Source organism: Euprymna scolopes, chromosome 18 (assembly GCF_053919585.1).
Source record: "Euprymna scolopes isolate OS-2025 chromosome 18, ASM5391958v1, whole genome shotgun sequence".
Taxonomy (NCBI): domain Eukaryota; kingdom Metazoa; phylum Mollusca; class Cephalopoda; order Sepiida; family Sepiolidae; genus Euprymna; species Euprymna scolopes.
The window spans coordinates 71844880-71858853 of record NC_136499.1 but is presented as its reverse complement, the minus strand read 5'-3'; the positions used below and the strand labels follow the sequence as shown (position 1 = coordinate 71858853).

Sequence of the window (13974 nt, the reverse complement as noted above, 5' to 3'; positions counted from 1 at the left end):
AGTGCCCACTGACACCCAGCTACGCATACCAATATCCACTGACGTCCATGGGTAGCTGGATATCAATAGGCACTGGAGTAGGACTCCAGTGCCTATTGACATCCAGCTACCCATACCAGTGCTCATTAACATTCAGCTACTTGTTCCAGTGCCCACTAAAGTGTGGCTACCAGACCAAATTAACCTGGAGCACATCATTCTATTTCAGAGATGCATTAATTTCAACACAGCTAGACACCCGTTCTCGCTGCAGCTGATCATGATATCAACTGGCGTACATTTTACTTTTTTCATGGAAAAAAATAAAACACAATACGCATTGTCTTTAACCAATCATCTGTGTTTGACATTCTTCTTTGCTATTGCGATTACCTTGTGTCTACTTTGGTCCTGGATATGACCTTAAACTATATCCAGTGGTGAGGCCCCAGCTTGCAGGCTTTGGAGAGTGTGGAACCACCCTTTAATTGCCATTGCTCCCAGGTCCACTCTGACCCGGAGTGGTAGTACCTGTTAGGGTCCCAACCATGGGTTGAATAGAAACCGACTTGGAAACAACAAATATATTCTATTAAAAAAGTTTTCTTCTGAATCTTTGGATTCAGCATTAAATAACCTGAAAAGGGTTGATATGCCATAAAACAGAAACAACCAACCAACATTGTGTCTACTTTATTAGTTGTATGATTAATTGATTCCTTCACAACTATAGCGGATGAAGATTGCAACAATCACAAGTAGGAGCGAATTCTTGTGGCTGCAGATTTTGAATCCACTTTCTTCCTGGCTTGAAAAATCCGAAGCCAACACACAGTTACGTGACCAAGTGTGTAAGGCGTTTAGCCAGCAACAGAGTTTCTCTTTTTTCCTGGCTATTGCTGACACCACACCTCTCTGTTGGAGCGCAACCTCACACGGGCCCTTTTGGCCTCGACTAGCATGAATACAAATAAGCCAACATGGCTATCTTCAAGCATGGACTTCCACATGCGGTACACACACATATTCTTTTTTTACCACAGGACTCTAATCTTTTGTCCCCGTCCATAGATAGATACACGCTTTTACTACCAACTTCAACATGTATCTACTGAACACTTTTCAAGCCTGTCTAATTTTTAATCCATGTTTCCACACAGGAACACTTCCAACAACTAACCTTTATTCTATACAACCCGTTTCTCTCCTATATTTCTACCAACGAAGATTACTAATAAAGTTGCTTTCAAATGTTAGAATGAGACTTCTTTTCTTGTCTTTATTTCATAACTAAACACCTTTCGATCCACCGTAGCAAGGCAACAGATCGATTTCAATACGAAAATAGAACTGAAATTACTGTTTCTGCTGTGACATTTATTTTGTCCTCACGTAACACTCGATACTACTTGTTTTTAGAACTGATAAACGCTTTAAAATAAGTTAAAACACTAAAACTTATCCAACTAAATAAAAAACGACTACTTAGAAAAATTGATTTTATCTTTTTTTAAAACAACAATAAATAAGTAAAAATATTTTTAAAATATATTACGGGGATTTGCCTCTGTTTTTTTTTTTTTTAATTGAAAACGCTTTAAAACTAAAAGCTTATCGGCTACGTAGAAAATGATCCCTTAGAAACATCGATTTTCAAACAACAGTAAATAAGTAAAAATATTTAAAAAATATTATGGGGGTGTAGTCTCTTTCAAAAACAATATTTCCTTCAAGAACAGCCATAAAATGTGTTTTCAATTGATATTTATTCAATAATGGCCTAATTTTCTCACCAAGCAAAAATGGATAAATTTTTCATGGACGAATCTTCCGACTACCGCAGCGACTGATGTCTTTCAAGAGTGAAAGTGAAAGTCAGAAAAGGCATCTTTGAGGAATTCTATTAAATATTTTAGAAAAGTGCGGACGAAACTGATATACCAAACACATTCCAATCTAAATCTAAATAATCGTTGCTTTTCGGTTGTTCCCGTAAGTTTTTTTTTTTTTTTTTTAAGTAAAAAAAAGAAAATGAAGATCGGAAAAAATGTGCTTTATGACGTAATTAAAAAAAAAAATTGTCGAGTCATACGAAGATTTCAACTTTTAATATTTTTCCAGATATCGTAATTGCTATACGCCATTAAGTATTTTTCATCTTTTCAGATTTCATCACATCCTAAAATATCTTTTATTTTTCACAAAAAAAGATACCCCCAAGTCCAATTAATTTCATATTTTTCTTTAATTTTAAAAGTTATACCCGAAATTTTATTGTAAAGAAAAAAAAAATTTAAAACAGTCTGAGACAAATGTCTTGATTGCAAGACATTTATTTTGGCGCTTGTGCAGTTGTTTGTCAAAGACACGAGGAGAAAGAAAACAATTATCTAAAAAAACAAAAGGTAAAACATTTTTTATGGTTTTAAATGTTTTTTTCTAAACTTATATTATTCGCCAAATTTCTTTATCGTTTGTTTAACTGAATCGTAAATAAATTAAATTAAAAAATATTGCCGGCAAAATTTTCCTGAAAATACAATTTAATCAGTAAAGAAAATCAGAAAAAAAAACCCCGACTCCCCAAGAGACTTTAAAATGACTTTGAATAGGTTTTCGGGATTGCTGAAAACGAATATCACATTTAAATTTGGGTCAGAATTGTTCCTTTTCGGTTGTTTCCGAAAGTTTAAAAAAAAAAAAAAAAAAATGGAGATCAGAACAATATGTGGTTTATGACGTAATTATAAAAAAAAAAATTGTCGAGTCATGCAAAGATTTCAATTTTTAATATTTTTCCAAATATCGTCACTTCTACACGCCCTTAAATATTTTTCATATTTTGTGTTAAATTAAACACACACAAAAGATACCACCAAGTTTATTTAATTTCATTTTTTTTTTAATTTTTAAAATTTGTTTTATATTTAAAAAAAAATAACGAATTTAAATGAAAGTCCAAATTTAAAAGCTATCCCTGAAATTTTCTTAAAATATTGTTTTAAAAAAAAACGTAAACAAGGGAAAACTTTTATTTATTTATTAATTTAAGTAACTTTTAAATGAATTAACTTTTATTGTTTTTATAACTTTTTAAGTGAATTAATTTTTTGTTGGTTTTATTAAAAGAAAATTTGGAATTAACGAATTAGAAACTATCGGAAAAATATTTTGTAATATCGGCAAAAATTAAAGAGAAATGAGGAAAAAGAAAATAATTGTTTAAAAAACATAGGTAAAAAATTTAAAAATAAATACAATTAAAAAATATTGCTGACGAAATTTTCTTGAAAATACAATTTAATCAGTCAAAAATTAGAAAAAAAAATTTCAAATTGTAAATTTAAAAAAAAGAAAAGAAAATTCAAACCCCTAAAAAAGGTTCAAAAGAGATTGTCCAAAAGAAATGCTGTATGCTTTAGTATGTTCCTGTGAAAACCTACTTGTATAAAGACTTAGAACAATTTTATGCAAAGTAAAGGTCTGAAAGTGAATGTTGCTTATCAAAGAATTAGCAGTTTAATATTTATTCTGTTTAAATATAGTTTTAAAATGTTATCATCTTGGATGTTATCAGTTTTGATTCAGAAAGTTTTAAATATTTTTCCATTGAAAACTTGAAGTGGAAAGTTGAAATTTAAAACTTTCTTTCTTTCAGATTGCACAGCAAGTTGTGAATTTGTAGTTGCCATGGAAAGTGCTCTATCACGGAATCTGATGGATGTTGCAAGTGTGAAAGTTATGGAAACCAAAACCCTCCATGGTATTTTGCAAAGAAAGTCACATGTTGATGATGGTTTAGGTAAGAAGAAAAAATTTCAACAATGAAAAGACATTTTGATAAAAATTATCGACATTAACCATGGCCATTTTCAGATTAGCATTCAATTTTTTTTTCTATGTTTTTAATTAATTATTCTTTTAAAAACCCATCATAAATTATCAGGTTGACAAGAAAGTTCTTGCGGTTTTTAACTTGTAATTTCAGATGTAGTGAAGCCAAGAGTACTATTTCTTCATTACATGTCTCTTTCTCTCTACTCTTCCCTTTCCTCCTTCCTTCCTTCCTTCCTTCCTTCCTTCCTTCCTTCCTCACTTCCTCCTTTCCTCAAAAATGTGACCAGAGGTTGTAACCAATCAGGACGGAGAACAGTTCTGGTGGGAAAGACAAAAAGATGGATACAAAAAATGTTGGAAGCAAAAAGACGGAGACGCGAGTGGTTCCAGAGTCAGGGGACAAAAATGAAAATCACGTACTTTCTATAACCCGATACCACTTGTACGCTGAAATGAATATAAAAGCGTTTCGTTTGGAAGTTCCTTTTTTATTATTATTCCCAGGTCGGTTTCTACTCCCGTCTTATTAATTTCGACGACTCCCCAAAAGGTGACCCGTCGAAATGGTGACCTACCCAACAAGAATTACATTATGGTAACCGCCATAATTTGGTGAACGCCCGACGTCCATATGAACACGGATAAACGATGACGACGTAACAGCAAAGTCCGAGGACAAACACACAAAAAAAGAAATAAAAAACAAGTAAATATATATAAATCTGCCTAAAGAAGTGCCGATAAAATATATTTTTACTGTTTTATGACACAACTCACCCTATCAAAAAAAAAAAAATTATGTGATTCGTACGGAATAATTTACGTGATTTAAATAAGACCTGGCCTGAGAAGTCCTAAGGCGGATACCTTGTGAAATATATATAAATACAACAAAAAAAAAAAATTAATTGTAAGACGCAGTTCTACAAAATTAAATCATTTTTGCCCGGATACACAAAAAAAAAAAAACGCACACACACACACACACACACACACACACACACAAACACAAAAAAAAAACATAAAAAAAAACTTTCAAACGCGCATACAAAAATAATTGTCGCCATCTTAAACATGTCAGGAAATTAGCATGTGTAGAAATTCGCCCAGACAATAACGCAGATTTTGTCAAAGACATTAACCAGAACTACATATATATATATATATTTCTTAAAAAAAAAAAAAGAAGAAAAAAAAAGATATATATATATATATATGAATAAAAAAATTTTTTTATCAATAAGTTTGAAACACAAATCTCTCGGTTAATTCAATCTCTGGTGAGTGAACACTTTTCTCTCGTTTCTATTATACCTAGCCACCCCCCCACCCCCACCATCTCCCGCTCCTAGCGATTCGGAAAACTAAAAAGGCGAACTGCGTTTGCTCCGGTAGTGCCGCCGTTACTAGAAATTACTGCAAAAATAGGAGCGTCTAAAGTAAATTTTATTGTAGATACAAGAGCCAGTATTTCCATTTTACCACGTTCTGTAGTAAATGGAATTACTTTGGAACCAACCCCTGTTCATATCTCGACTGTTAACAGTGAAAGTATAAAATGCTATGGTCAAACTAGCTTAGAAGTCAAGATTCCACATTTAACAAGATCTTTCCAATGGAGTTCCTTGATCGCGGATGTCTCTAACCCTTTGTTAGGATTTGACTTTTTAAACAAGTTTGATATAGTAGTGGATTGCAAGAATAGATCCATCCGTGATAATGTAACAGAGCGCGAAATTAAAGTCAACACAGTAACTGAAACCAATACTGTATTGATTAATAAAATAGACCCAGCAGAATATGTTAACGAAATAATGAATAACTATACTAGCGTAATATCACCTCATAGCGATACAGACAAAGAATATGGCGGAGTGTATCACAGGATTGATACAGGCAGCCATGTACCAGTCTTTGCTAAAGCCAGGCAACTTTCCTGTCCTAAATTAGATGTAGCACAGGCGGAATTTAAGAACTTACTAAATACTGGAGTTATCCAGCCTTCCAGTAGCGAGTGGGCAACACCCTTGCACTTAGTGAAGAAATCAGATGGTTCATATCGAGCTTGCGGTGACTTCCACGCGCTGAATAGTGTTACCAAGACAAACCGCTACCCAATACCGAACATAAATTCATTCTGCACACAACTTGCGGGTAGACAATATTTTTCCAAGATCGATTTGACTGCAGTATATCACCAGATTAAAGTACACCCTGAAGACGTCCCTAAGATGGCAGTCGTGACACCTTTTGGCTTATTTGAATTTAATTACGTGCCATTTAGTTTAAAGAATGCTGCAGCCACATTTCAGCATTTTATGGACAAGATGTTTCTAAAATTAAATTGTGTATTTGTATATTTAGACGACATATTAGTTTTTAGTGAAAGTGAACAACAGCACAAGGAAGACTTAGATAAGGTATTCAGGATTCTTGGTGATAATAATTTAAAGATTTCCTTAGCTAAGTGTGTATTCGGAGTGCCAGAGTTGGACTTCTTAGGTTTTCATGTAAGCAAAGAAGGCTTGTTGCCTACTTCAAAAAAAAAATTAAAGAATTAGAAACCTTTCCAATACCCAAAGATTCGAAAAGCTTGCATAGATTTTTGGGAATGACAGGTTTTTATCGCAAGTTAGTCCCTAATTACGCAATCATAGTGCTACCACTATCCGAACGAATGAGGTTGGACCCTAAAGCAACGTTTGAGCTAAACGAAGAAGAAACTCATGCTTTCAGAACAATAATAAGCAAATTGTCAGAAATTATGGCATTAGCTCATCCGTAGTCATCAGCCTCAGAGTACCACCTGGTTACGGATAGTAGTCAATACGCATCTGGTGCTGCATTACATCAGCTAATAGATAAGAAACCAGTACCTATAGGTTTCTTTTCCAAGAAATTTTTGCAAGCCCAGGCCAAGTATTCTACGTTCGACAGAGAGCTACTTGCGGCTTATTTTTCAGTAATGCATTTCCGTCACCTCATAGAGGGTCGTCACGTGACATTATTCACTGACCATAAGCAATTATATGGAGCCTTTTATAGTCGGACACCCGCAAAGTCGGATCGACGACAACGACACTTGTCAGTACTTGCTGAATATATCACTGACGTGGTGTATATTAAAGGAGACAAGAACGTAGTTGCAGACAGTATGTCTAGAACTGCTTTAGCGGTGCAAATAGATGCATGTGATTTGGCTGAAATAGCCCAGGCACAAAAAGGAGATGACGAAATAAAGTCATACGCTAATTTAAAAGAATACTGCGTGTCACGTGAAATTTGCTCTGTCCTGTGTGATACTTCAACCAAGTACCCCAGGCTGTTTGTCCCAAAAGAGCTTCGTAGGGCTGTCTTTGACAGTTTACACGGACGTTTAGAGCACCCTGGAACTGGAGCATCTATTAAACTGATTAAGTCTAGATACTTCTGGCCTAACTTAGATAAGACAGTCAAGCAAATCTGTGTAGAATGTGTTGTACGTCAACAGTGAAAAGTTCACAGACACACAAAGTCTGCAGTCCAGGAGTTTATTTACCATCCGCACGTTTCCAAATGGTACATATTGATATTGTTGGCCCATTACCCCTAACGTGCAATGAGTCAGATCCTTACCTCAGTCCATACAAATATTTGGTGACCTGTATCGATCGTGCAACTTGCTGGATCGAAGTATAGCCAATGATTGAAATAACTGCGCAGTCGGTAGCAGAGGCATTTATCAATGCCTGGATATCTCGATTTGGAGTTCGATTGCATGTTGTAATTGACAGAGATAGCCAATTTGAGAGCGAATTGTTTCAAGAGTTGGCCAAGGTAGTAGGTTTTTACCGATTGAGAACAACTTCGTATCATCCTCAAAGTAATGGGATGATTGAAAGAGCACATCGTACCCTTAAGGCAGCGATAACAGCGCGAAAAGAGTCCTGGATGGAAGCGATACCAGTGATCCTACTAGGTCTACGCAGCATCTCTAATGAATCAGGTTTTTCACCTTTTACCACTGTTACTGGAGCACCAATATTGATTCCTCATCAGCTGATACACAAGCAGAGAGTTGAAAAAGAAACTCCAGTTAACAACAAGTATGTATGTAATTTGTGTGAATGGATGTCCCAAATCGACGTACTCAACAATGAAAAAGGATTTATCCATGGAAATGCAAAATCTTTTATAGCGAAAACCTTACTTTCCTGTGAGAAAGTATGATTAAGGGTTGATCGAGTTAGGAAACCATTAGAAGCACCGTAGTCAGGTCCTTATAAAGTTTTGACTCAATCAGATAAACACTTCCAGATCGATATGAATAACGGTACTCATGCACACGTATCAATCGATAGGTTAAAACTGTTTACAGAACCAACTAGCAGTAATAGAACTAGAGTGACCGAGAAAGCACAGATAGGTACTACTAATGATAAGGATGTCAGAACAGATGATACCGATAAAGTAGAGAGTAAAATTGCTGGTGGCATGTATAAATCTAGATCAGGAAGAAAAGTGACATGGAAAAAGAAAAATGAATATTTTTATTTTTAAACAGAAGTAGACATAGTAGTAATTCAAAGGATATTAACTAACTCCATTACTGGAGGGAGACTCGTTTAGTGAAGCCAAGACTACTATTTCTCCATTACATGTCTCTTTCTCTCTTCCTTCCTTCCTTCCTCCTTTCCTCAAAAATGTGACCAGAGGTTGTAACCAATCAGGATGGAGAACAGTTCTGGTGGGAAAGACAAAAAGAGAGATACAAAAAGTGTGGGAAGCAAAAAGACGGAGACGCAAGTGGTTCCAGAGTCAGGGGACAAAAATGAAAATCACAAACTTTCTATAACCCGATATCACTTGTACGCTGAAATGAATATAAAAGCGTTTCGTTTGGAAGTTCCTTTGTTTCTTTATTATTATTCCCAGGTTGGTTTCTGCTCCCGTCTTATTAATTTCGACAACTCCCCAAAAGGGTGACCCGTCGAAATGGTGACCTACCCAACAAGAATTACATTATGGTAACCGCCATACAGAGGACCATATCTTGGCTCGAACAAAGATTTATTGATCAAAATACGTACCATCAAAATCAACACACTTTTGCAAACACATAACAAGTGTATTTATGCCAGTAACATAAACATCTTGCATTCTGGTTTTTTGATATCGCTTAGCTTTTTAAAGCATTTCTTATGCAGAAAATTGTTGAGATACTTGAAAAAGTGGTAGTCGGTAGGTTCATGGATTTTAAAGACAAAATTCATTTATTTTAATTGTGAAAAACATGAAAATAATTATCTTTACAAACGTTATTAAAATAAAAATATGTAAAGTCAAACGATGTTAATTGTAATTTATTAAATTACAATATCAACCTATGTTTTGTGTAGAAACGTTGAATATGATGTTTGGAGATTATCACTGCTGAGGCAGAGTTTTTCGTCCAATTCATTCAACTTGTAGTGTTGGTGTAGCAACATTTGGTCGGGCATTGTCGTGAGGAAAATTGGGCCTTTTCTATTAACTAATGCTGAGTGTTTTCTGATGCATTTCATTCATTTTTTGACAGTATTTCTCTGCGTAATGGTTTCGTCTGCATTCTAAAAACTATAATGGATGAGACCGGTCACAGACTACCAAACACTCAGCATGACCTTTTAGTGCAACTCTAAGTTTTGGAACTGTTGTGTAGCTTTGTCGGCATCTAATAATTGAGCTGAGCATCATAAAGAACCCACTTTTGATTGCAAGTCATAACCTGGTCGAGAAAAAGGTCCTTCTTGTTGCATAAAAGAAGGGGAGATGACACTTCATAACGGTATTTCTTTTGGTTGCTGTTCAATTCGTGTGTTATCCATTTATCATGTCTTTTTGTCTTTCTAATCTCTCTCAAGTGGTTGGAAATTGTCATATATGTTACGTCTAATTCAGAAACAAGTTCTCAAACAGTTTTGCATGGATTGGCTTTGACTTAGGCTCTTAATTGATTGTTGTCAACATCCGATGGTAAACCACCACTGTGCTGTGCATTCAGTATTGCTTCCTGAGCCAAATGCTTTGTTGATATTGCAAGCTGTTTCAGCAGCTTTTCTGCCCTACTTGAATTGAAATAAGAAAATTGTGTGAATTTTCTTTTTTTTCCATCTTGTATTCAACATTCTGAAATGAAAACAATTGTTTTAAAATGATTGTAATTTAAATGATTAGATAGAGCAAAAAATGCACATTTAAATGATATATAAAGTAAAGGTATTATAATGAAAACTTATTTGAAAATACATCATTTGAAATCAAAATTAAAAATTCTGCAAGAATGTCTTGTGAACCCAATACTTAAAAAAAACAACTGCGCACACTTGTTTAATTTTTTGAGAGAGTTCTTGATTTGTGGAAATTTTTTTATTCTACAAGATAAAAATTCAATTTTATTAAAAAAAAAAATGAAAACTGTTTTAATAAAAATGTTGATTAGTGAAAGATTTTGTTCATTATTCCACAAAAAATTATATATCCATTTTATCATAAAAAAACAAGCTGAAAAATATTTTGATATTTAATATTTTGAATTTATATTTTCTTTTCTGCAGAAAATCAATGTGAAAACATTGGTAAGAAACGAAGTTATTCAGAAATATGTACCAAAACTGAATCGTTGACACATGATACTCATGAGGATGAAGATGGAATGAAAATGATGAGGATGAAATTCAAGAGAAGAAAAAAAGAAAATGTTCTTGAAAGTCCAACTTCACCCTCATTTAATCCAATTGTACTTGTAAAGATACAATTGGTTTGGTCCACATGCAAGATGAAGTTTACTTCTAAAAAGAATTTCAACAGACATCAGGTCATCCACTCTGGTAAGTTCTCTCATCCCACTTGTCTCTTTAGCTAAATTATATTTGTACATCTTATTTACGTCTTTCTTAGCAGAGTAGCTGACTGTTGAATGGTGCATTTTAATGGAATAGAGATAAAAATGAACAGGAATTCAAAGGAGGAAAATAGACACACGTGTTGACTGATGAGAGGAACTCTTTATTAAGGGAAAGAACAAAAAAGGGATTATGGGATATGTAGAGGGGAAGGGAGGTAATAGAGATACAAGAGTTATCGGACTTTCAACACTAACGAAATAAAAGAGCTTATTTACATAGATGTTCTTTGGCATACAGATGCTCTTTATTTTGTTTGGGATTAGAGCATAATGTCTGTTGACATATGTATGCATCATATATGTTGTAAAATGTTATGCACACATATTTGTTATGAAATAATTGTTAATAGCCCCTTTTCGGATGGGCTCATTAAAATAAGAAAATTGTCCACTTCATGATATAACTAGGATTTATTTCTTACCTTGCCACATAGCTATTGAAGTTGGACATTTAGTTATAGCATCAAAAACCTATATAAAATATTAGAACACACAAACACACACACACACACATATTGCTAGAATAGAGAAATTTTCATTAATACCTTAAACATTACTAGTCATAGAAAAAATAAAATAAAAGATGATTTTTCATTACTATATTATATTAGTTTTTAATGCATAGTTAAGTATTTATTTATTAAAATTACTTGTATATCTTAATAGTAGGTAAAATATTTTATTTCTAACAACAAATTGAAATGTTGCCTTAATGAAATGATGTAAGCAGCCTTAGATGTCAATCATTGAATACTAATCATGCCAAAACGTTTTTTGTACTTCTTGTCATTATGTTTGGTTTAACTAAGAATAAGTTTTATTTTTCATTAAAATTTTTTCTTTGCTAAACAGTTCCATTGACATTTCATGTCCCACCAGGTAACTCTTCTAGCATTTAAACCTTTGTGTATAAAATTTACTAAAATTTAATCTCCATTATTCTCCTGTTTGTAGAATTTACCTGAATAAAAATCATATCAACATAAGCTCATTTATTCTTGGTATTTTTACTTGCACATTTAATAGTAGCTATTTGTTTAAAATCCTTTGATTAATGTGAATTAAAATATATATAAACTATTCAGAATGAAATGATTTACATTTTTAAAAATTATTTGAATGCCTAAAATAATTTTGTTTTACCTAAACTGTAACAAAAATTTGTGAGTGGTGACTTTAAATTTTGCTATTTTTTCAGATCCATTCAAGCCTATTATTTATATGCACGATGGACCCATGAAAGGAAAGGCGAACAAAAACAGGACTGCTTATCACCATGAAGAATTGTCTCCTCCATTCAAAATGGCACTTGCTATTAAAAAAACTGAAGAATCCTCAAAACCTTCAATTAATTCGTTTATTATATGGGAAGATGACACAGGAGAGATTACTGCCAATTTATCGAAAAATGGCCTTCTCCCTCATAAAAAGCAAAAAGATTTTTAAAAACCTATTTCAAATTTTAACACTGAGGACAAGGAAAATTTATATCCTCACTACAGTAACAATATAGATTATGTTTGTTCTGTTTGTCACAAACACTTTCTTAATTTAGATTTGTGTTTGTGCCACCAGCAACAAGAGCACCAAAATATAGAGTGCAATTTCCTAGAGGTAGAACAGGGTAGCAACATTGCAGACCTGCACTACCCTATTCCCAATCAGGTTGGTATTCTTGGGCGGTCCATTCTTGACATAAGTATTTGCAAAAATATAAAAGAATACAAAGTCTACAGAAAGTACAAATGCACCAAATGCAGTCGTATCTTCTATTCAGTCCCTCGATTGCATTCACACATCATTGAGTGTGGCTCCAGGCTTCCTGGTTTGACTGATAATAATTGCCAATGCAATGACCTGATGAATGACCTCAAAACTAATATGATATTTAGTTTTATCTCATCCAGAGTAATGCTTTTTAGTAAGCTGAATATTCCTGGCATTAAACAGACCCTATGTCACAGTCAGCCCTTGTGAGAAGACGATGAATAGAGACAGTATTCATTACTAACAGTTTGACTTTTTCTCACATCCCAAACTGTATGATGTCGCATTTGATCAAACAGGCCTTACTTTTTGAAGGCCTTATCTGTAATATTGTGGGATTATTAAGATTCAACACTCAACACACGTTTCTTGTATTTATACCTGCCTATTGTATTGGTGGTTATGCCAGTCACACCTGGAGGAAGGTACAATGGACAATTTGTGCGATTGTAATCAAGTGACTAATGAAAAGGAACAATTGGATTTTGTGCATTTGCTCACTTTTATATTATTGCAGATACTTCAATCAATAATGGATTTCTGTTGTTGATGCACTAGCCATACAACTTTATGGAACAGTATTAGAGATCTTTTAAAATTGCATTCTAAAAAAAACAAGAATACAATTCATACTGAAATAGACTTTTATTTAATATTAATTTTAAAAAAAGCAAGAATTCCAAATGAATTTTTAGCATTCTTCTTGTGTGAATAAACGTTATAAATGTTTCATAGATTGTAAAAGACAAAATTCATTTATTTTAATTGTTAAAAACATGAAAATAATTTTCTTTACAAACGTTATTAAAATAAAAATATGTAAAGTCAAAAAATGTTGATTGTAATTTATTAAATTACAATATCAACTTATGTTTTGTGTAGAAAATATTGTTGAGTATGATGTTTTTAAAAAGAATACAATCAAATACTGCAATTCTGAATTTTGTCGACCAACAATTTAAATAAACAAATTAAAAGCAAACTCTAAATAAGAAAGATATTTGAATGTTAGTGCATACAAAGATCTTTTTGGCACAAAAATGAACTTTGAATATTCTATTCATACAAAAAGAAACAAGTTTTAATAGAATTTTAAATAAAAATTCAATTTCATATATGTTTGAAAATGAATTAGACATTTTTATGAGAACAAAGAAAGCATTTTATGCAGCTTTGTTATTGTATAAAAAGTATTTCAAATTTTTACAATTCCAAATATTTGACTCCAGAATGTGTATTTTGCACATAATCTGATATGTATTTAAACGTTCTTTGCTCACATGTTAAATATACTTTTTGAATTCATACTTCATACATTGCAAACTATTTGACTCTACAATGTGGATTATCTTCTGAACTGCCCACAGGTATACTATAAGTAAAACCTCCACTTTCTCTCATAAACTGATATGGTGTATTTATATATGACCTTTGCTCATCAGTTAAATATGCATTTTAAGTTCTTT

The 13974-nt window shown here is 33.1% G+C and overlaps 1 protein-coding gene across 3 annotated transcripts; it reads left to right on the top strand.

Moving 5' to 3' along the window:
* The first annotated feature begins 2089 nt into the window (after positions 1 to 2089).
* On the top strand, positions 2090 to 12622 carry LOC145297908 (uncharacterized). Of its 3 annotated transcripts, none has more exons than XM_080144243.1 (4): positions 2090 to 2384; positions 3638 to 3781; positions 10392 to 10664; positions 11940 to 12622. In XM_080144243.1, the coding sequence occupies exons 2-4, from the start codon at positions 3670 to 3672 to the stop codon at positions 12185 to 12187; spliced, it is 633 nt and encodes a 210-aa protein (XP_080000369.1). In that variant the 5' UTR covers positions 2090 to 2384; positions 3638 to 3669; the 3' UTR covers positions 12188 to 12622. The 3 variants fall into 3 exon arrangements, with proteins under 3 accessions (XP_080000369.1, XP_080000371.1, XP_080000370.1); XM_080144245.1 differs by lacking the exon at positions 2090 to 2384 and adding an exon at positions 2589 to 3214; XM_080144244.1 differs by lacking the exon at positions 2090 to 2384 and having other exon boundaries at positions 3223 to 3781.
* Positions 12623 to 13974: the final 1352 nt, after the last annotated feature.

What these genes read in the sequence shown, in the direction of transcription:
- LOC145297908 (XM_080144243.1), top strand. Translation starts at nt 3,670, where the DNA reads ATGGAAAGTGCTCTATCACGGAATCTGATGGATGTTGCAAGTGTGAAA. An exon ending in ACATGTTGATGATGGTTTAG is followed by an intron (nt 3,782 to 10,391) that starts GTAAGAAGAAAA and finishes TCTTTTCTGCAG; the next exon opens with AAAATCAATGTGAAAACATT. An exon ending in ACATCAGGTCATCCACTCTG is followed by an intron (nt 10,665 to 11,939) that starts GTAAGTTCTCTC and finishes CTATTTTTTCAG; the next exon opens with ATCCATTCAAGCCTATTATT.